The sequence below is a fragment of the Acartia tonsa genome, chromosome 1 (assembly GCF_053477335.1).
Source record: "Acartia tonsa isolate MP-2025a chromosome 1, ASM5347733v1, whole genome shotgun sequence".
Taxonomy (NCBI): domain Eukaryota; kingdom Metazoa; phylum Arthropoda; class Copepoda; order Calanoida; family Acartiidae; genus Acartia; species Acartia tonsa.
Genome location: NC_137260.1, coordinates 10,466,651 through 10,489,522, shown reverse-complemented (window position 1 = coordinate 10,489,522; position 22,872 = coordinate 10,466,651). Strand labels below are relative to the sequence as shown.

Sequence of the window (22,872 nt, the reverse complement as noted above, 5' to 3'; positions counted from 1 at the left end):
CTATCATAGCTTCGAAACCGATTAATATCCTCTGGAATATAACCGGTTCTCAGCCATACTGAAAAATCATGAATAACATCGTATAACAGACGATATACCACAAATATTGAGATAAAAATCATAAAATTAAAACCAGTTTTGTAAGTCAGGGTCATCGGCCCTTCGGGGATGATAAAACTGGTTTTAATCAAATAATTTTTCATTTTGATATCCGCGGATAGGTTTCTATAATACGATGCGATAAATAGTTAATGTAACAAGAGGGAAGATCGCAGGAGCTACTCAACAAAAACTCGAACATTGAAGATAAATATATATATTTTAAGTATAAATGTTATTAATGACATACTTATAATAATAATAATTACTGATAATACAAAAGGAAAGGCTACGGAGAAATACTTGTAATATGTTCCACACATTGTATCACAACAATTGTCTTTCATTTTTCGGGTCCAGTAAAGTTTACGGCAAAATGTTTCTGGTAACGATTATCTTCAAAAATTTATAAACTTTGAAGATTTTTTTCTTCAGTGAAGCTTTCCCTGTACATCACTAGATCTTGACTATTCCAGATTATTTGTAGGCCTTCTTATCCGCTTAAAACGGGCATGATATGTACGTTCAGCCGTAGAGATAATTGTTAACAAGAACATTTTACCGTGAACTGCACTAGGTCCAAATTTTCTTGGTAATATCCTTTTTTGCTTAATTTGACCCATAAACCGACGCTAAAAGAATTGAAGCATTGTTTATATCGAAAATGTGACATATTTTAGAGATGTTCTTAGCTGACATATTATATTATGAAATTATTTTCTTTATATTGACACTTGTTTTAAATTGATATAATCATTTTAATACAATTCAACAAATAATGGGGGAGTAATTTGGATCAAATTAAGAAAAAAGATTTACCATTTTTTACATAAAATATTTCACAATTAAAAAAGCAAACTAAATAAATTTAAATCAACATGATTCATCCAAACAGTGTTTTTTAAATGTAAAATATTTTATGGAAATTTTTTTTCATAGATTTTGGTACATATTTTTAGAATTACCAGAGCACAGTGCATATTTTTTTACATAATTTTTTACAGTGAAAAATAAAACAATTTTAATCAGTTATTTTGCAGTGCAATATTTAAATGAAGAATATTTCCTTTCATTTTTGCTTATTTTTGACTGATTTTTAAAATGTGTGCAAATAGAGGTTTACAGTATAAGGTAAAATCAAGTAAAATTTACAGTATTTTTTTAAAAGATAATTCTTTACAAAGTTTAGGTGATTATGGTTAACATGATAATTTTTTGATTATATGTTGTGAGAAAATAGAATTTTTATAAATAATTTTAAATTTATATTTTGTAACAATGCTTAATACATTGAATATATATAAAAATTTGGTTCTTTTATAACAAAACAAAAATTTAAAAATAAATGAAAATTAAATGATAATTAAATGAAACAAATTAAGTGAAACAGTTTTTAAATAAATATAAATTGGCACTAAATGTGATAAAAAAAAATATTTTTTTATTTAAAAAAAATTAACATGATGATTACATGGATGATAATGCATTATTTTATCAAAAGTTAAGTCATATCCAAACTTTTTTTGATTATCTTCACAAATTGACTAAAATAAATCTAAAATTTTAGCGTATTTAGTTGTTAAAGATAATATGCAATATTATGATATTAAAATAATAACATATCAATTAAAATTACAAATATCAGTGGGTTACTTTCAAGTCTCGGCAGCCGCGCGACAGCCGCGACTAAGCCTCAAATTCAAACCCGTTTGTATGTTTAGGAAAAAAGTTTTGAAGAGGAATTGCCTTATGGGTCAGGGTCAGACTTACAGCAGATTTTTAAAAGGTAAAAGGTTGATTTCCTTTACCCTTACAGGCGACTGACGCGCGGCTGCCGAGCCCGGGTTACTTTAAACTTAATTTAAATTCTGAAATGAAAAATGAAAATGATGTAAATTTTTTAGAGAACTTTTGTATCAGATTTTTTTTGTTGAGATATGGGTTTGTACTCAAAAAATTTCATCATGAATATTTTAACAGAATGTATTTTTTTAGATTTACAAAATTCTTTAAAACCAAAACTTTTTTATATTTAGATATTTAAACCTACTCTACTTTTCAAATGAAGATGAAATAAATAGATTAATGTTTATGCTTTAAATTTCCAGATTAAAAGTTGGGGTAAATCCCAGTAAATGAACTAAGATAAAGGTGATATTTTTCTTCGTAATGAGGTTATTGTGTTCTTACTTGTAGAATATTTATTATAATGTTAAAAGAAAACTTTATTCAAACAGGAATCGCACCATTGGCATTGGAGTTTCCAGCGGCAAGCCTAAAAAAAATTCAAATAAATCCTAAAATTATTTGTATGTTTAACATTAAAAAAGCGTTTGATGTTCAAGATTATTTTTTTATTAAATCTTTGATTCTTTAACTCATTTGTACATTCTATTAGTTTAGCCTGTCATAGTCCAATTAAATGTTTCGTACTTGGTTACTTTTAGTTAATGAAACTTAGCTCAAATTGCATATCGAGCACTTGCCCCCAACCCAGTTTTTTTTAAATAAATTAAAAATAAGTTTGACTAAACCTCCTAAACCTCACCACTGCAGAGTGCTCTTACCCTGCAGCGCTACCCATCACCTAATCTGACCAGGCCTAAACAAATAAATGAAAAACTACACCCCACCTCCGTTTATAATTTGTTTCAAAATAAGTGGTTAACTCGACAATGTAATTTCAGGGAAACCTAAATAACAATCTTATAATAATAAACATGTAATTCTTACCATTTATTTTGTTCTGAATCATCTTGTTCTTGTTGTTGTGTTGGTTTGGAACAGGATCTGACTATTCTTTTTATTGCTGGCAAAATTACGAGTAACATTCCAGAGATTCCTAAAAGATAAAGTATAATGGATGTAGAGTAGAATTTACGTGGATATTATGTTAGAAAGTTAGCTTGCTAACATAGAACTTAATTAACTTAATTAGAATCGTTAATTGGTCATTCTTTCATCCAGTAGAAGGGGAGGGAATGGGTTAAAGGGGGTTGATGGTGGGTTTCATTATGAGGAATACTCAAAAATATTTTTTCATGGAAACAATTGAAAACAAAAAAAATTTGATTTTTATGTTGTTTTTACTGAAATAAACTACAAAATTGTTATTTATCGTAGCGTATTATAAATCTTTCAACGGATATTAAAATGAAAAATTTTAAGAATGATACCAAAGGCCCGGGCTACCAAAACTGGTATTAACTTTATGATTTTTATTCGTCGAAAATTGCTATTCGTAATTTTTAGCAGTTTTAATCCATACCTTAAGAAATAATTAACAAAAAGATAATTATAAATGATACTTACCAATAAAAAGTCCAGCTAGACCAAAAGTAAGAAACCATTGTGAAGTGTAATCATACAGCCACCCAGCAAACGGAGGACCAAGCAAATTTGAAACACCCTAAAGCAGTAACAATATTTTAGTCAAAATTTAAGGCACCCTAAAATATATTATTTATGTATAGGTTTATAACTATTTTGTGGGAGGATACCACCACACTCCCAAAAGAAATCATGACTCAATAAAAAAGACTAAATATTTTTTTTATTTAACTTTTTCTTTTAAGACTAAAAATGAAGGGTCGACTTTACCCTTCACAAATTGGCATCCGCTAATTGGAAAAATACAATGTACAATAGTGGGATAAAGCCTGAACGGTTAAACCTACACAGAACAATTTATTACCTGTGAAGCTAAAAGAAATCCATAGGCAGAACTAAACTTCTCAATGCTGACCAGCTCAACAAGGATGGGTGAGGTCAAGGAATAGTTGGCGGAGATACAGAATCCATACACAGCTGACAAACCTAAAATAATTGTCTTATCAAATTGGATATATTATTACTTGGATCTTACGCCAAAATTTCATGTTCTCTAATCAAGTGAATCACGCAGCGGGCTAACATAACGATTTTTCGAACGAACGAACTGACCATTAAACGAGTTGCAAGTTAGCAAGCTAAATTTACGACAATTTTTTTACTTGTCATAATATCCACGCATATTTCACATCCGTTGTTGTCAAATTTTTAATGTTAATCTGAGAATCATACTTTTAGTATTTAAGTGTCCTATGCTATTATTCACTCTAATAAATAAAAGTAGGAGCATAGACTTCCAATGGTGGAGGTAAAGTTGTGGTACCACCCTCAAACATGGAATCCCGTCATTTTTTCCTCATATTTAAAAAAAAAATTATTACCTCCATCAAACCTTTGACACCCCTTATTTCATTCCCCTTTAAAATAAAAAACTTGAACGTTCCAATGAATAAAAGTATAGGAAATATAAGATAATAGCCGATAAATTGATATACATTCCCAATAATGGTTTACAAAATTACCCATTCTCTAGAGTACAAAAAATAGTTTAAACGCTTCGACACTCAACTGAATAAACCAACAAATCAGAATTCAATAAAGTCCCCAACATTATTAAGCCAACGAATAAGAAAACTTATTATGAAAATTTGGGGACTTGGGCGATAAACATCCGGACCCCAACCCCCCGCCCCTCCTCCCTGATATTACCTAACAAATGAGAATACTCGGTGACCAGAGGCATAAGAGCCGTGGCCAGCGCACAGCAGAGCATACAGGCGGCATATAGCAAGGTGGACGACATCCAACTCTTGTCCCCAATCCATCCAACTATCAACTCTCCAAATGTGTTGAGAATACCTGAATTTTGGAAATGTTGTTAGAAGCATATTACAAATGATTTGATAATAGTATTCAGCATATTTGCAATTTCCCTGATATTGCCTGGTAGATTACAAAACAACCCTCCTCTTATTTTTAAATAAATTGAATATAAGGGAAATTTTTCATGTGTATGTTTTAGAAAGATGAAACACAAGGTTTGATGCTAACTAAGCAATTTGAGGGAAAGTACTAGCATTTATTTTCAATTTATCTTAATGAATTGTCGTTCTTTATATGTATATTGATTGCTAACTAAATTTTGTTTTAATGATATAGTGATTTAAAAATAGTCCATTGTTACATAATTAGGACATCTGTATTATCCCGCCTTTTTATACTTTTTGCCAACCACCCCCAAAAAGAGCCATACTGAAATAGTTATTTCTCGCATTGTATTATAAACAGCTTTTCGCGGATTTAAAATGTACAATTATGAGTTTAAAACTTAATCTTATTATTGTTAATTTTTATGTTCGTAGAAAACTGGATGTAATACGTAATTTTTTCAGTATGGCTTAGAACCGGTTCCAAACCAATGGATATTAATCAGAAGCCACACTGGAAAATGTATTAATACCTATAACAGAAATGATAAGACTTGATTCTTGTGATGGAACGTGGAGAATTTTCTCAGCAAATTCAATTGTATACACGTATGGTACATCATACCTATAATAATAACAAGGATGACAACAATAATAAGTAGCGAAGCTAAAAAAATTACAGACAGACGGAACAAGAAAATCTTATAGGTACTCTCATATAGATTGCTCATTGCTATATGGAATCTTTTTCATAAAAATTCATTATTACTTCATACAGTAGAAGGGGAGGGGATGAGGTAAAGGGTATGGATGATTGGAAAAAGGTCGTTATTTTAGCCAGTTACAAGTTTCACTTTATTAGATTACATAATATCTGGTGTAAGATTCCAGAAATAATAAATCAATTGAGGGATACAGAGTTAATACTAAATTAAAATTAACAAAACTTACCAAAAGTAAAGAATACAGTTTGAAACACAGAAAATTAGGAATGGAGCGGTCACATAGTTGAAAGTATAGCATCCTGAAAAACATATTTAAACTATTTTAATGTTGTGTTCTTAGATTTTTTGTATTTTTTAAGCAGATCAGGATTATGCCTAATAGTAGCGCAGCAATAGCTAACAATGGCAATTACAATTTCAGATAATTAATGGCACAATAAGATAATCAATATTTAAAAGTAACAGAATGTCTGTCTGTCGCTTAACCTAACTCTAACCGATATGGACCTCCTTTGCAGGGAAGGTATTTGAAGGCATATAACTATTTTGGGGAAGGGTACCTCAACCGCTCCCAGATGAAATCCCGTTTTACTAATTCATTTTTTAAGGGGGGGGGGGGGATAAACTTACTCTCTCCCTCTCTAATTTTTTAAAAGCAGTTTGTGTAAGTAAAAAATTTGCAGCTAACTGTTGTTTTATCCCAGAAACACAACTTCAATTTTCTTCAATATTTTTTTTAAAATCTCTACCTGTCTCTTTGGAATCTTCTGGAATGACTGTTTTGATCAAATCTGGACAGGAAGACGATTTCCTAGAATATCATTGAATTGTATACAAGGAGGACAACATAAATAAATATTGAGCCAAAAAATCGTAAATGGAAATAAAGAAAAAATCTAAATAGCAGGTTTAAGTGGTCATAAATCAAGAATAAACTTATTGGTAAAAATCACAATATGTTCAACAAGTATTTTTATATAATGTATGCAAATTTGTATAGAACACATCTTTAACAAAAAAAGTTCTACCGTCTATCTTGAATAGTAGCCGAGAAAAATGACATTTCCGCCATAGCGTTACAGACTGACAGGCAAAGCGAACTATAGAGTAGCTTCGCTTCTAAGAAGGTTGATTGTGGCAAGACATCTGCCATGAGCTTGCTACATTGACGTCGGGCAGAATAGGAAAGCTTTAGTTAGGGATGCGTTTGCGTATACCCAGTAAAAACCTGAAGTTACAAAATATTTTCAAGTTTGTACCTCAAATCTTTACAAGGATGAAACAACAAGTTTTTACTTTAAATTAAAATAAATTACTTACGTTAATTTATTTTTACATGTGAGCGATTGTCTTCTTATTCTTAATTGTTTGTAGTTTTGAGCTTTAAAACATCTAAAAACAGATAAAATGGTTAATTATACCTATTAAAAATCCTAAAGGAGTAGTTAAAAAATGTTTTGCTTTACTTAAAAACTCGTATAAGAAACTGCTAAGTTGAGTAAAACTTTTAGTTTTGCACATTCAAAGAAGCAAAAGGTTAGGGTCTGTTAGTTCTAATAAATTTTATTAATAATTGAACAAAAGTCTATATATTTTAAATTTTTTACCAATGTTTTTTTTCCAAGAAAATATCATAAAATAAACTTACTCAAAATTTCGATGTGGTTGATTTTCAATATCCTGAGCCAACTTATCCTGGACAAGTTTATCCGTTGGAGAGTTACAAAATGCGGAACATTCATCCTTCTCATCCTTGTCCGTCTTCAGGATGGATTTAGGAGCCTGAAATAGGTTGATGTAATTACTATTAGGGATTTTAGCTACAGTAAAACTTAGGTGCTTAAGCTGTATAAAACAAGATTGGAATTTCATTATTAGAAAATCGTTAACATATCTAATCATATATAAAAGTCCATAGTAGAAATACCATATTGTAGAAAAACCAGGTAGGGAGGGGCTGTTTATTACACTAGTCACCAAAGTCTTATAATAACGTTTTCTTATTTGTTGGTTTAACAACTTTAGGGGATTTTATTGAATTTTGATTGATAGGTTCATCAAGTTGAAAGTCCAAACGTTACAACCACTAATTGTGTATCATCATTGGTGATTTGTGATTGCCAACAATTAGTTTTCTGTCCAATTATGTCAGTCCTAAATCTAATATACAAACATCGTTGGCAATTCAATAACAAGTGTTGTTACTCTACAGTTTTTGACTATTTAATTGATCACCTTTTTGATTAGCCAAGAAACTCTTCTAGCAAGCTTTGTACCAGCAGTTGTCTCTTTCCTGAAAGAAAAAAACTAAGTATGACATCTATCTTGCACAGCTGCTGAGAAAGTCTCATGTATTGTGTCGTTGACGGACATATGGACGTACGTTCATAAACTAGAAGCTGCTTTGTTAAAAAATCTAAATATTTCTAGATAATATATCAAATGTTAGTCTATAAGAAGTAATAGTTATTTATCGCATCGTATCATAGGCAGCTTTCCGCGGATAATAAAATGAAAAATTGCAAGATTTAAGCCAGTTTTGTTAGCCGATGGCCCGGGGAAACAAATCTGATTTTAATTATGTTATTTCTATTTTAATATTCGTAGAAATATGTCTGTAATACAATGCTATAAATTGTTTTACAGTATGACTGAAAACCGATTCTAATCAAGCCAATATTAATCGGTTTCAAAGCCATACTGGAAATAATTTTCAAATCTTACTTTTGATCTTTTTGTTCTGCTGCATGTTCCTTTGACTCAGTACTTGGCTTTACTTCTTCATCTTTCTCAAGCGTATAGTCACTACAAATATAGGAATATATTAAGTTAGACTTTAAAATTATTAAATAAATAAATTTTTCATTATTTAATTAGTTTAAAAGCTTATCAAGACTTTGCATTTACCAAAAATAAGTGTTTGTAATAGTATGTAATGAGATGGAGGCTAGGTGACGCTTCGATTGCAAGTCCTCTCTATACCACCTTGAACATACTCTGCCTGCGAATTGCAGCAGTAGGAACAATTTTTAACGTCTTTAGTTTTGATACGGTGTTGAGCCTAGGGATCCGTATATGGATGTCAGTTTAAAAAAATTTTAGTCGATAAATTGCTTTAAGAATGTGTACATTTTACATATCTACCCGGTTCATATTTTTTTTATTTTATTAAATTAAGTGAGCTTGATTTTGCACTAATTAGTAGAGGGAGAAAGTCACTCAAAAATCAGCTACGCGATGTCATAAAAACGAGGGATTATCCATTTCGTTTTTTAGGCATTTTCTTTAACACTTCTCCTCTCATCTCCCTCATTTTTATGAAGTCACATGGCTGATTTCTAAGTTACATTCTCCCCTACCACTCATTACATTGCATTGCTACAAAAAATTTGGATGCATGAAATATAAGAAATTTATATGTTATTAAATGCTATTTTGAAGTCAAACTGATGGTAAATAATGTAATTTATTATTCCCTAATGAAAGAGATTAGTCTCAGTTTTAGTAATATATTAAAATACATTCCCAATGATAATAAACAATATAACCCCTTTTCTAACTAAATATTTTTTTTTGTTGAAAGTGTGTCCACTGTTAAATTAAACCAACCAAAATGAGGGAGAACGTGTTTATAAAACTTTGAGTACTAGTATAATTTAAAGTATGATTTATAACTTTAATTAATGCCAAAGAATTAATTTCAAATTTCGATTCTAACAGTTGTTTAATAAAATAGTAATTTATAACTCTTTTATTTGTTGAATATTAATTTTGCAAGTAGTTTCCCTCGCAAGACTCTAAGTAGATGTTAAGAGTTATAATAGTTTGTAAGAAACTGTTTTGCAACTCATAACTTTACATCATTCAAAAACTTTCAGTGTTTGAATGATCAAGTCAATTCTGTCCTTATTTAACAGCTACTGGATCTCTATATGTGTGTGTGTGTGTACCAAAAGATCTCGCTAACCACTGAACCGTTATGGTTCTTCTTTACAGTAACGCTTCTTATATTTCCAGGGGAGGTTTTTAACTATTTTAAACAGGGAATTTTTACCCTCCCAGGAGAAATAGCGCCATGAAAATATGACCCCCCCCCCAAAAAAAAAAAACATAATTTGTTCTTTTCCTTTTAAAAACTAAAATTGAAAGTTAAGGGTGGACTTCCCTAACACTCCATTACCTAAAGTATCCTTAGAGGCCTCTGGAGGCGTAGTCGCTAGTATATTATTAAAGTAACATAGAGCCTTTCTGTCTGCCATAGAAATTTACAGTGCTTTAACTCTTTTTTTGGGGGGGGGAGGGGGGGCTTTCTGTTAGTTTTAAAAGTAGCACTTCTGCCCTTCCCTTGTATTATATTATATGTTTTAAAATCTTTAAACTGAGCGTAATTTGCTATTGCAAAATTACTTAAAAATTGTGTAAAAACACCTAATGAGAAAAGTTTGTTGAAGAGCCCAAAATATTGCCAAACAGTTCACTTATATTTCATAAGTTTGCTGTGAAAGTTTCCCAAATGCTGTTTTGATATCTTAGATAACATGCTCAACCTATATGTGGCCCCAATGACAAAATACGTTCATTGAGAAAGAAGTTTTTAATTATTAAGAATCTCGAAGTAAAAAAAGAAAGAAACATCCGTTTACATTAGGAACTTGCAAAAAAGTTTTTTTTATTCCAATGGATTTATTATTACTTGGATGTTACACCAAATTTTCATGTACCTATTAAGGTGAAACTTGTAGCAGGCTAAAATAACGATTCCCCCCCCCCCTCCACCCCCTTTGGGCCTTTATCCCTTTGGGCCTTTGGATAAACGAATTGACCAATAAGTCTTAGCAACATAAACTAATGGCAATTTTTCCCCAATAATTTGAAGCGACAACAGATCTATAGTATAGATGTATATACAGAAAACTAACTCCCTTCATTTTTCAAAGACCTCTTTCGTCTGCTTCTAAATAATTTTCTGCTACTTAGCTGTTTTAATATAAGCGATACCATTGGTTGATTTGCAATGACCCAATAGAAAGGTTGCACAAGACGATTGCGATAGGGAGTTATTTACCACTTTCTCCCTCTAGTGTTTTATTCTAATGCTCAAATTGAAAGTTGTGCCATAAGGATGGACACTATACATCCGTTTACATTAATACTACTAAAAGTTTTATTTAATCAAAAAAAGGACAAAACATTTAATCTAATTGGATTATATAATGATTGAGTAAATTTAACTATAAATATAAAAAAGATAGTTTAAAAATCATGTTTTTTTTATACCAAACCTAAATACAATAATTATCCTTATAATAAAGTAACAGGATGCATGAAGGTTTGTTTGTTCGTCTGTACCAAAGGATCTCGCTAACCGCTGAACTGATATAGTCCTCCTTTACAGGATAGCTTTTCTTAGGTCCTGGGAAGGTTTTTACTATTTTACCACCACCCTCCCTAGAGAAATCACCCTAGAAAAAAGTTTGGTCACCCCCCTCAAAAAAAAATTCCCTCAACATTTTTTTAAAAAAATTTTATGGGTATAGACGCAAATATTATTTAGAGCAACGATATTTTGTTGTTAAAACGAAGAAATACTAGTTTGACATTTACTGAGAAAACTTTTTAAATTAAAGACATTCAGAGAAAGTTTGAGGGCTATTTCGAGATTCGTATTCTTATTCTTCTATTAGGTTTCATAAAGATAAATTTTATAAAACTAATTTTGTAGAGTTAATATACCAACTATTAGGGAGTTTATTACACTAGTCCCCATAATAATGTTTTTTTTTATGCGTTAGCTCAACAACCTAGGGGACTTTTATTTAATTTTAATTGGTAACTTCTTTTAGTTGAGTGTCGAAACGTTTCAACCAATAATGTAATCTACAAAGAGGGTAATTTTGTATATCACCATTATAGCCGGATGTACATCAATTTATCGGCCATTGTATTATCCCCGACTAGCTGTACTATCTAGTTTAATGCCAAAATAATTTTTTTTTAAATTAAATAACGATACTGGTGCACTTTTATAATAAATTGGAAATATGGAGGGGGGGGGGCCGGGGGGTATTTTTAGGCCTTACCCCTGTAGGCGTTCTAACTATTAAGGGACCTATATCTGCGGTTTCCTAATCCTGTAGGGCCCTGCATTCAATATAACCTTATCTAACATATATAAAACACCCAAAAAATTTATCTCCCCACTCCCTTATTTTTACTTTATTTGATTTTATTTTTAGTTTTGGGTTCTTATAAATTTTCATTCTATCCCCTATATTTTTTAATTTCCGCGGGAAGATATAATCCAGCACAGCAATATCCCTACCTGTCTTAACCTAACCTTAATAACCAAGAAAACTTGAAAAAACGTTTTTTAACGTATACGTCAATGAGGACAGAATAGATTTATTTTAACTTGAATTTTACACCAGATTATCATAATAGAGTGAAACTGTTAGCTATCAAAATAACACCCCCCCCCCAAAAAAAAAAAAACCACCCACTTTACCCTCCTACTGGATGATAGAACTGACCAATAAATGATGTCCATTTTAGCAACCTAAATTGACGACAATTTTTCCCGTGTCATAATATCCACGTATATCCATTGAGGGCATTTATTTAAGAGATTTTTTGAATACTTTGTAATTCAAATTATCAATGTTTTTAAAACATGAAAGTAGGAAAGCTAAGATTTGTATAAAAGTGATACTTTTATAAATACAAATTTAACAGAGACTGTTGCACAAAAGACGCAGTTCAGTTTTTTGCAGTTTCTATTGTTATGCAAATTTCCTTATCCTTTCTGGGAACGTTGCAGTTTATATGAAAAATGTTAACAGTTTGTGTCCAGGGGCGTCCAAGCTTTTTATTTTGGGGGGGGGTACAAAATTTTTAATGGGGGGGTAATTCGTTTTTGGGGGGGTAAAATGGCGCGCGAAGCGCGCCGCAAATTTCCCCCCCCCCTAAAATTTTTACCCCGGGGGTAAAATTTGCTTGGGGGGGGGGGGGTAATTACACCCCCAAAATCGTTTGGGGGGGTAATCGCCCCATTACCCCCCCCCTTGGACGCCTATGTTTGTGTCAATTATACAAAAATGTTAAATTTAACTTGCTCTAAGCTAAATTTCTCACTTAGCTTTGATATTTCTTAAATCAATCGACATTTTCTACATAACAATTTAGATTTATTGTTATATGTAAGATGTTTTAGCTTGTTACTACAGCGCTACTTAACATACTTTGTCCTTGGTTTTGAACTCAATTGGTGAAAATACAAGTTATAGAAGTTAAACTAGGTATGGGAGATACAAATGAACCAATCATTAAGCTTAATGTTCTATTGCTAATGAAAATCTAAGCAACTTGTTCTTTCGTTTGCATTTTCTCTGTAATTTTTTTACCTTTTAAAATTACGTAATATGGAAAACAACTGCTTGGTACATACTTACATAAGATTATGGAGAATTTTAAACAAAATTTAATTTAGGGTTGGTCAGCAACGTACAATTTATTCAATATGTATGTAGCAAATAAATACCTACAAATTTAAATCTTTGGGCATAGTCCTTTTCGTGGCGACGCACCTTAAGGGGCGATTCTTCGTATTTTTCACAGTAACTTTTCTCCTATATCTAGCCCCTGCGGGGCCAATTGCCTAACCCTGTGGGGCAATCACCTAACTCAAACCCTACCTGATGCTTTTAGCAATGAGAGAATCCGGGAAGTTTTGAACAATGTAGTTGTAGGTTCTTTTATTTGTAGCCAACAGGGTTATTACATCGGGTGGTAAGGTAGATGAGTTCTATAAAATAATACATTTAGGGACGTCTAAGCTTTTTATATTGAGGGGTTGGTATGAAAGGTTTCAAAGATTTGCAGGGGGTAAAATAAAGAGTTTCAAAGTTTACCCCAAACACGCCTTTACTTCTACCCTTGGACGTCTATAAGATTTTAAATTAAAGTGAAATTATCTATTTATCATGAAATTTTGTATGGAGTTTTCCGAAATAATGTAGATGAAAAAAATTGCTGACAACATCCTTAAGAAGCGAAGTATAAAAATCATCCAAAAATCAGCATATGTTCAACTTTTTTTTTTATAGCTAGCCGGTTCTTTTAGTAAGTAGTAGATGTAAAATTTTTCATAGAATTCAGATATGCAATCGGTTTTTTTGTAGACCTCTTATTTTTTAAGTAATTTAAGTTTTTTAAAAAAATAATTAAGTTGGTTTTAAGGTACTAAAACGCAACAAAATAAAAGAAGAAAATGGCCAGTAAGAACAAAAATAGTAAGATCTTTAATTTGACACCTTACTTTTAAAATTCTGTTGAGTAATTATTGAAAAAATCTATTTTTTTAACCTCGGTTTAATAAAAACTTTAGACCTAAATATTTTCTCAAACAGACATAAAAAACATGGGTTCATATATACCTTTAGAATCAGAAAAATATTACGAATCCATTGTAAGCAAAATTGAAAAAAAGTAAAAAAATAAAAAAATAAACAAGTGGCCAATTATATTTTTTGTTCAGGCAACACTATCGTCTTTCCTTTTTTACCCCCTCTTTACCCCCTTCCCATTTTTATACTCAATTCAAGAATTAAGATGTTGCCTGTACAATATAATATGATATTTTCATATAATTCCTTTTATTGTTGTTTATATACTATATTGTAAACTTTTTTTTTCAATTTTGCTTACAATGGATTCGTAATATTTTTCTGATTCTAAAGATATATATGAACCCATATTTTTTTTACCTGTGAAATAATAAAAGTAAGTTCAAAGTTTTTATTCTCGTGGGTTTAAAAAAATCGATTTTTTCAATAATTACCTGACAGAATTGAAAAAGTAAGGTGTCAAATTAAAGATCTTACTATTTTTGTTCATAATAACCATTTTCTTTCTTTTTTTTGTTGCATTTTAGTACCTTAAAATCGACTTAATTTTTTTTTTTTTAAACTTAAATTACTTAAAAAATAAGAGATCTACAAAAAAAACCGATTGCATATCTGAATTCTATGAAAAATTTTACATCTACTACTTACTAAAAGAACCGGCTAGCTATAAAAAAGATAGTTGATACACCTTCTTTAAAATTTTCGCTGAAAGGCCAAAAAATATTTACCTTTATATAAGTAGGAAGGTGTAGGAGGCTGGAAGCTACTCTTGGTTCCTCTTCTTCGCTATCTAGGAATACACTCACATCTCCTTCCTCTAGCGCTAGTCTAAATAAATATTGTATTTTGGTAGATGGATAATGGGGGAGGTAGGTTGTGCTAAAATTTCGTAAAGGTGTGACTTTTAAGGCTAAAAAACAGTAGTAGAACGATAAAATTTATATCAACTTTAATAAAATAAAAATTTGTCAGTAGTTCTTTTCAATAAGGAATGCACATATTCAGTGAATATTATTGTTCTACTACTGTTTTTCAGCATTAAAATTCGCACCTTTACGGAATTGTAGCACAACCTACCTCCCACTTTATGATGACACCAAGTTTTTATAATTGAATAGGAAAATTTGCAAAGAGGTTAAATGTATCATTCAATAGAAAAATAAATAAAGAGAGAGACAGATAGATAATTTTATAGATTTATGAATAGATAAATAGATAAAAGTGGATAGATAGGTAGTTTGATATACATATAGATATATAGACAAGACAAGTGGATGAAGAAGATTAAATGAGTAGATAGATCGTTGAATGGCTAAATGATGATTGGATGGTTATATCCATACCTAAGTTCTTCTATTTCTGGCATAATAGACAATGATCTGGAACTTCCACGTCTATCTCGTAGCTTCTTCGTCCAGGGAAGCTCCCTGAAAAAGCAAAAAGTAGAATCATCCTAATATTTTAAATATCGTAAGCACATTCCTTTTTAGGTTAGGTTTAATCTAAAAGCACAGCAAATCTATAATTATTTTAAGTGTGTCCATTTAAATCGTGTTATTTTTACACTTTCAAACTTCGAATGATGATATGATTCCTATAATTTTTCCTTTCAGAAAGCGTAGCAACTCTATATTCAATACCAGAATGTCTGTACGTCCATTTAAAACATGTTGATTTTTAACCTTTTTTGACATCAATGTTTTATGTGATATAATTTTTCTATTTATCTGATTTCATACTGAATCCTTTTACAAAAAGGTACAATGTTATAGGCAGTGCATCTCTAATAATGTAAGTATGTCCTTATAAAGTATCCTCTATTTAAGCAATTTTAAACAAAGTTACTTACAATTTTGAATATATTTTATTCATTTATATTCTGCTTATTCAGTTCAGACAATCTACAAGTGTTAATGAAAGTTTATCCTACCGTTTCAGAGCGTAGCTTCTACGTAGTTATCCTTGTTTATAAAATGATACCTAGCAGAATTAAGCATAATATCTCTATAATTACACCTCACTCCTTACCTGAAAAGCATACCACAGACACACATATTGAGGAATATTCCCGCCAGTACCACACAGGCTCCCCTCCAACCTCCATAGTTGTCCAACAGGTACTGGGTCAGAGGGGCGAATATGAAGGTTCCTAAAAAAATGGTTTATTTATGATTACTCGGTAAGAATATCTTTATAAGGTATAGATATACTAGTTGTAAAAATGAAATATTTGATTAATGCAGTATTGGCTAATGATTAATTTAATTTCATTCTATTTTTTCGACATACTTTTTAAAATCTCTGTAAAATATATGCATTTATTATGCTTAATATTATCGACGCTATAATCATTTGTGATATCGTCAAAATCCTAGATAAATGGATATAAAATACGTGGATATTGTGGGAGATTCACGAATACCCTAATAAAATATTTCTCCCAGCTGGCTAATATAACGATACACTCGCCTCCTCCCTCATTATTACTTCACCCCATTCCCGCCTCTGACCATTAGAAAGTATTGACCAATATCTGAGGACTATGCTAGCAACCTAAATTGTCACAATATCCACGTATTCTACATCCATTCATAGAAATGTGTGTTCTTCTACACCCAAACAAAAGGGGACTATCCACGAACAAGAGCAAGTGATTCTAAGCACCTTCCAGCATTGATCCATAGTATTTTTTTAGTGAATATACTAGGTTTATGTTTAATATTTGGGTTATCGACTAAAAAGTTAGGTTTCACCATGTTTTCTTATGAAAAAAACTTTGAAATGTAAAGCATTTTTTTATGCAATATCATCAAATGCTTTGTTGAGTTTAAAGGACAAAATAGAATAACACGTCAGAAAAGCATCAAATGCTGTAAATTGCAAAAGTACATTAATTAAATTGTTTAAAATAATATTAGTTACCTACTCTTTTTTATACATTTTTAATCAAAATAATAAACCTTTGTGTCAAAGCTTTTAAAAAACAGTTTGAACTCATCAAAACATTTGATGATAATGCACCAAAAATACTTAACATTTCAAAGTTTTTTTTCATATAAAACTATAGTGAAACCTTTATTTTTGGTCGATAAACCAAAAACTAAACATAAACCTAGTATATTCACTGAAAAAATACTATGGATCAATGCTCGAAGGTGCATAGAATCACTTGCTCTGGTTCTTGGATAGTCCTCTTTTAGATACAAAGATGCCAAGGAGCGAGGGGACATTGGGCTGGTAATAACACTAGTCCCCAAAGTTTTATTATAACGTTTTCCTATTTGTCGACCCAACAACTGCAGAGAACTTTAATTAAATATTGACTGGTTGGTTCATTATATTAAGTATCCAAACTACTTATTGTTTTCTACAGAGGGGATAATTTTGTGTATAATCATAGAGGAAGTACATAAATTGGCTTATCCCTTTAGATGACTGCAAAGAAGCAATGCTACTCTTAAATTAACTCCAACTTACCAACACCGGAGCCACAAACAGATATTCCTGTAGCAAAGCTTCTCCTTCTATCAAAATAGTATGCTACTACTATGATGGCAGCCACGTAACATAAACTCAATCCAAAACCTAAAATTAAATATATATCCAGTACAGCGATTAATATCCGCTGGATTAAAACCAGTTTTCAGCCTCACTGAAAACTAATGTGTTGCATCGTATTACAGATTTCTACGAATATTAAAAAAAAATCATCCTCTCGGGGCTAACATCATCATTGCCTTTTAGTTCTCGGCAGAACGTAGGCCATGCACAATGGTTCTCCAATCTTCCTTTTTTTGTGCACGTTTTGAGGCATTGCTGAAAGATGGAATTTTCTTTTCTTTCAGTTCACTTAAGAGTTCCCTCCTCCAGGTTGTTTTTGGTCTACCTGGTTTCCTCTTTCCTACGTGGGGGTTCCAAGTCAAGGCTTGATTGGTTATATCATCATGCCCTTTCCTTAGAGTGTGCCTCAGCCATCTCCATTTTCTCTGTTTTATTGTCAGTTTAATGTCTGACATATCACTGCGCTCTAGAAGCTCAGCATTTGTGATCTTATTTGGCCAAAAGATCTTGTGGATTCTCCTTAGACATTTATTGACATATGTCTGTAGCTTGGAGACCACTGCTGTGTTTAGGAACCAAGTTTCAGCCCCATACAGCAAAACAGAGAGAACATTTGACTTGAACAGTCTTAACTTGGTCTTTATGGAGATGTTGTTGGAATTCCAAATTTTGTTCAGGCTGGCAAAGGCTGTCCTAGATTTGTTAATTCTAGCTTTAACATCTGTTAAAGTGCCTCCAGCTTCATCAATTTTACTTCCAAGATACTCAAAACAATCTACATCCTCAAGAATTTGGTCTCCAATAGTAATTGGTTCTTGGGAATTTGCATTTAATCTGAGTATTTTGGTTTTAGGAACATTTATTTCTAGTCCAACTTTCTTGGAAGTTTCAGCTATCCTGTTAGTCCTTCTTTGCATTTGACTTCTATTGCTTGTTAACAAAGCGATATCATCAGCAAAGTCCAGATCTCCTAAATATTTGGGATTGCCAAATAGCTCCCAACGAATGCCATCATTACTTTCACAGTTCTTCATGATCCAGTCAATGGCAAGGAGGAAAAGGAAGGGAGAAAGAAGGCATCCTTGTCTGACGCCTGTTACAATCTCAAAAAAGGTTGATAGTTTACCTTTATACATTACATTTCCACCTCCTTTATGATAGGTAGCTTTAATGATATTGATTATCTTTTCTGGAATGCCGTAGTGTTGGCAGATTTTCCAGAGAGATCTTCTGTCTAAAGAATCAAATTCTTTTTTGTAGTCAATGAAGTTTACAAAAAGCTCAGAGTTCCATTCCTTGGATTGCTCTATGATGATTCTTAGAGAGGTTATCTGATCAATAGTGGAACGGTTTGGTCTAAATCCAGCCTGATTAGGTCTTAGCTTTTCATTAACCTTCTTCTTTATTCTATTAAGAAGAATCTTACTTAGGATACGGCCAGGTACTGAAAGGAGCATTATCCCTCTGTAGTTTCCACATTGGGTCAAGTCTCCTTTTTTGGCTAGTATTGAGATATGTCCATTCTTCCAGTCCTCTGGGCATAACTCATCATTCCATATCTTTGTGATCAGAGGTAGGAATGCCTCAGCAGATGTATCTAGGTCTGCTTTTATGACCTCAGCTGGGATGTTATCAGGTCCAGCGGCCTTGTTATTTTTCAAACTTTTAATGGCCTCCTTGATTTCCAATAGATTTGGCGCTCGACAGTCAATGTCAAGTGCATCTGAGGGTGGAATCTCAGTTTCTTCCTCTGGAACTGGAAGATTCAGCAGTTCAGTGAAGTGCTCTGCCCATCTATTTAGAATATCTTCATCAGTTTTAAGGAGTGAACCATCCTTGTCCCTGATGTGTGATCCTGATTTGTGTACTTTACCTGCAATGCTCTTAGTAATCTCATAGACATCTTTCATTCTATTTTGATTAAAAGCATTGTCTGCTTGCATAGCAAGGTTTTCCAAGTGTTCTTTTTTGTCAATTCTGACACTTCTTTGGATTTCCCTGCTGAGCATCTTATACAGGTCTTTATCTTCTGGAGAGTTTCTGGAGAGTGTCTTTTGTCTTACCTCTCTTCTTTGATCCATGAGATCAATGGATCTTTGAGTGATCCACGGCTTTTGGTTTGCCTTTTTAAAACCTAATTTTTCTTGGCTAGTATCATTATAAACTTTTTTGATACCTTGCCAAATATCTTCAACTCCATCATCCTCTTGAAGAGTCAACAACTCAAATCTGTTCTTTAGAGTGAGCTTAAACTCTTGTAGCTTTTCAGAGTTTTGAAGGGTTGTTAAATTATGAGAACCTTTAAAACGTCTAGATATACAGATGTGATCTATCTGATTAAAGGTTCTTTGATCTGGTGATCTCCAGGTGGCAGTATGAATCTTCTTGTGTTTAAAGATGGTTCCACCAATGACAAGTTTGTTTTCAGTACAAAAACTTACAAGTCTATCACCATTGTCATTTTCCTTGCCATTACTTAAGCCTAGGCCATATCTGCCCATGACTTCTTCTAGATTCTCATTATTACTCCCCACTTGAGCATTGAAATCACCTAGGAGCATGGTCAGGTCCTTTTCTTTATGACCATTCTTAAATACAGAGTCAAGCTGGTCATACAATTCGTTTTTGACCTCTGTATCTGCTTGTTCTGTAGGAGCATATGCTACTATTATTCTCAGATTGATGTTTTTATCTGAGGATTTGAATTAAGCCTCCATGATTCTTGGACCATGGGGTTGCCAACTGATCATGGCCTGCTCTGCTTGCTTGGTCAGCATAAGAGCCACCCCTTGGTTATGTCCTAGATCCTCATTCATATGGCCTGAGTAAAGTATTTTCAAGCCAGAATGATGTTTAAACTCTCCATTATTTGTCCACCTTGATTCGGTGATAGCCAGGATATCAACCTTGGCTTTAAGCATTTCTCGGCAAATGTTTTCTGTCTGGCCTGACTGAAACATTGTCCGAACATTCCAGGTGCAAATTTTTGCTGGTCTGCGGGAATTCAGAATCATCCGCCTGACTTGTCCTTTAGCGGTTTCCCAGCCAAACATCATATTGTTGTTTCCAACCTCTACTTCGTTCCCGAGCCCAAAGTTAAATTGGTCTTTACTTTGTGCAGATTGAACGTGAGCAGGTTTTTTCTAGGGAAGGATTGTTAGCCCTACCCAAACCCCCTGAACTGGGGGAAGTGACCAGAATTCAGTCTGGCATCTCGGGGCTAACATAACTAGTATTAATCTTATAATTTTTAATTTTTATATCTGCGGAAAGCTGTCTATAATACGATGCGATAAATATCTATTAAGGTACAAGCAAAATTGAACAAATCAAAAGATTCCTTTCCTCTAAATATATTTTGTTTAAAACTAAATTTGAGCACATATAAAAGACATTTGAAAAATTTTCGGACAAAAATAATTAGATTTTAAATTATTGATATCATTAAATCAAACTAAATTACATATTCCAAAATGAAAAAAGGAAATTAAAGTTTAATGCTTGTCATTATTCTCCAACAACAGAGGGAAAATTATTATATGATACCTAAACTTAAATTTTAATCAATTTAAGTAAAAAAATTATCTTTACTCAACAATGAGTTTAATGAAAGAGACAAATCTTACTAAGAATTGCGTTGTTTTACTTAACAAGAATTATTATAATTATTTATCGCGTCGAATTATAAACAGCTTTCCGCGGACATATTCTTAGGATTTTTATTTTTATATTGTGTGGAAAATTGTCTGTAATACGATGTTATATATGATTTTTTAGTATTGCTGAGAACCGGTCATAATTCAGCGGATTATAATCGACTTTGAAGCCATAATGGAGATATGTTTTTAAAATTCATTTCAATTAAGACTCCTAAATAATTAGGCCAATATGTTTTTTTTATTATTATAACCTGCAATAGCTCCAAAGAAAAGGTAAAGGAGAGCAATGTGATGAGAGAATGAGGCCAGCAGGAAACCAATACAGGCCAGTATAGCTCCCAGGATGGTCACCTTCCTACACCCATATCTAAAAATATATATTTGTTAGTTTAATGGATTTTTTTTTATTTAAATCTTACACAAGATAATTATGTACTCAAGTAAAGTAAAACTCGTAGCTGGGTAAAATAACGATATCCATTCCCTTTAACCCATCCCCTCCCCTCCTACTGGATAAACGAACTAACTAATAATTGATGTCTATGTAAGCTACCTAATTTGCTGACAATTTTTCCCCTGCCATAATATCCACGTTTATTTTATATCCATTGTTAGTTTATTAAATTATGATTGAATATATTGTCTTGCCAGTTTTAGGCTATTTTAGCCTGCACGAAAAAGACTTTTTAAATGGCGGACAAACTTGCTGTTTTGATGATTTTTCTTTTTCTTGCTAAATATATGTAATGTTTGCTCGAGTCTAACCCTTGGTCCCTCAACTAAGACAGTAACAGACAACCAACCCATTTATTGCATGTTCTTCGTCTTTAAAACCCTATTTGTGCATGCTAATCAAATCAGTTTCTGTATGACATTTCAGTTAATCTAAACTTTAACGTCCTTTGTGAAACGAAGCAGATAGATATAATTTTTAATGTCTTTGGTATTGGAGTGTTTTTATTAAATCCTATAATATTAGAAACAAGTCCTCAAAAGTTTTTGTTTGTATTTTTCATCCTTTGTTTTATCTCAATGTTTAAACAAACTTTTGTGCAAACTCCTGAATTATAAATAAACTATGTTTGAGTAGGAAGGATGAAAGAATAAACAAAATAATCCAACAACAAGGGAAATAAAAAACTTTGATGCAATAAGTAGTTTCTAACTTACTTTATCTGTCATTCTATTTTTTTAGTAGCGATGCTACTCTTACAGTCCTTTTGGATGATTAGTCTTTTATATTTTCAGAAGAATCATTCTAATTTTACATGTCAGATAGCCAGGTTGCCAGAGGATCAGTAAGAAGTGGCACAGCATTAAAAATAGCAACAACATAATTGGTTGACATTCAATGAATTTTATTATGAATATTTTGGCCACAGCAACAGCTATTTAATTTTTGAATAATGTTATTACCTGTCAGTTTATCAGGTTGCCAGAGGCGCAGTAAGAAGGCGCACAGCTTAGAAAAACGCTACCAAAACAGCTTTTTAGTAAATGATAAATGTTTAACCTGTCAGTTAACCAGGTTGCCAGAGGACCAGTTAGAAGTGGCACAGCATGGAAAACGGCCACAACACCAGCTGTTTCAGCCTTAGTACTGTCAAACTCCTGTGTCATTTTGTGTTTATACAAAAAAGTCCAATATTCAAAATCCTTTTCAATTGTT

General features: G+C 32.1%; 1 protein-coding gene across 6 annotated transcripts in view; it reads right to left on the bottom strand.

The window, feature by feature from the left end:
• Nucleotides 1-300: 300 nt before the first annotated feature.
• The window catches only part of LOC145312907 (monocarboxylate transporter 9-like), a 73,832-nt gene continuing 51,260 nt past the window's right edge, over nucleotides 301-22,872 (bottom strand). The window contains exons 11-31 of one of the 6 annotated variants that reach the window (XM_080152126.1): nucleotides 22,717-22,818; nucleotides 21,455-21,570; nucleotides 17,461-17,568; nucleotides 16,012-16,132; nucleotides 15,327-15,410; nucleotides 14,712-14,811; nucleotides 13,273-13,382; nucleotides 8,306-8,386; nucleotides 7,817-7,874; nucleotides 7,230-7,363; nucleotides 6,902-6,973; nucleotides 6,331-6,392; nucleotides 5,808-5,880; nucleotides 5,390-5,481; nucleotides 4,639-4,788; nucleotides 3,794-3,915; nucleotides 3,412-3,508; nucleotides 2,833-2,941; nucleotides 865-2,374; nucleotides 662-731; nucleotides 301-439 (exon numbers count right to left, since the gene is read on the bottom strand). In XM_080152126.1, the coding sequence (XP_080008252.1) occupies nucleotides 2,329-2,374; nucleotides 2,833-2,941; nucleotides 3,412-3,508; nucleotides 3,794-3,915; nucleotides 4,639-4,788; nucleotides 5,390-5,481; nucleotides 5,808-5,880; nucleotides 6,331-6,392; nucleotides 6,902-6,973; nucleotides 7,230-7,363; nucleotides 7,817-7,874; nucleotides 8,306-8,386; nucleotides 13,273-13,382; nucleotides 14,712-14,811; nucleotides 15,327-15,410; nucleotides 16,012-16,132; nucleotides 17,461-17,568; nucleotides 21,455-21,570; nucleotides 22,717-22,818 (1,837 nt within the window). In that variant the 3' untranslated portion in view covers nucleotides 301-439; nucleotides 662-731; nucleotides 865-2,328. Of the gene's footprint in view, nucleotides 440-661; nucleotides 2,375-2,832; nucleotides 2,942-3,411; nucleotides 3,509-3,793; nucleotides 3,916-4,638; nucleotides 4,789-5,389; nucleotides 5,482-5,807; nucleotides 5,881-6,330; nucleotides 6,393-6,901; nucleotides 6,974-7,229; nucleotides 7,364-7,816; nucleotides 7,875-8,305; nucleotides 8,387-13,272; nucleotides 13,383-14,711; nucleotides 14,812-15,326; nucleotides 15,411-16,011; nucleotides 16,133-17,460; nucleotides 17,569-21,454; nucleotides 21,571-22,716; nucleotides 22,819-22,872 lie in introns of all 6 variants that reach the window. The other 5 variants (XM_080152134.1, XM_080152140.1, XM_080152147.1 and 2 more) reach the window with 5 other exon arrangements.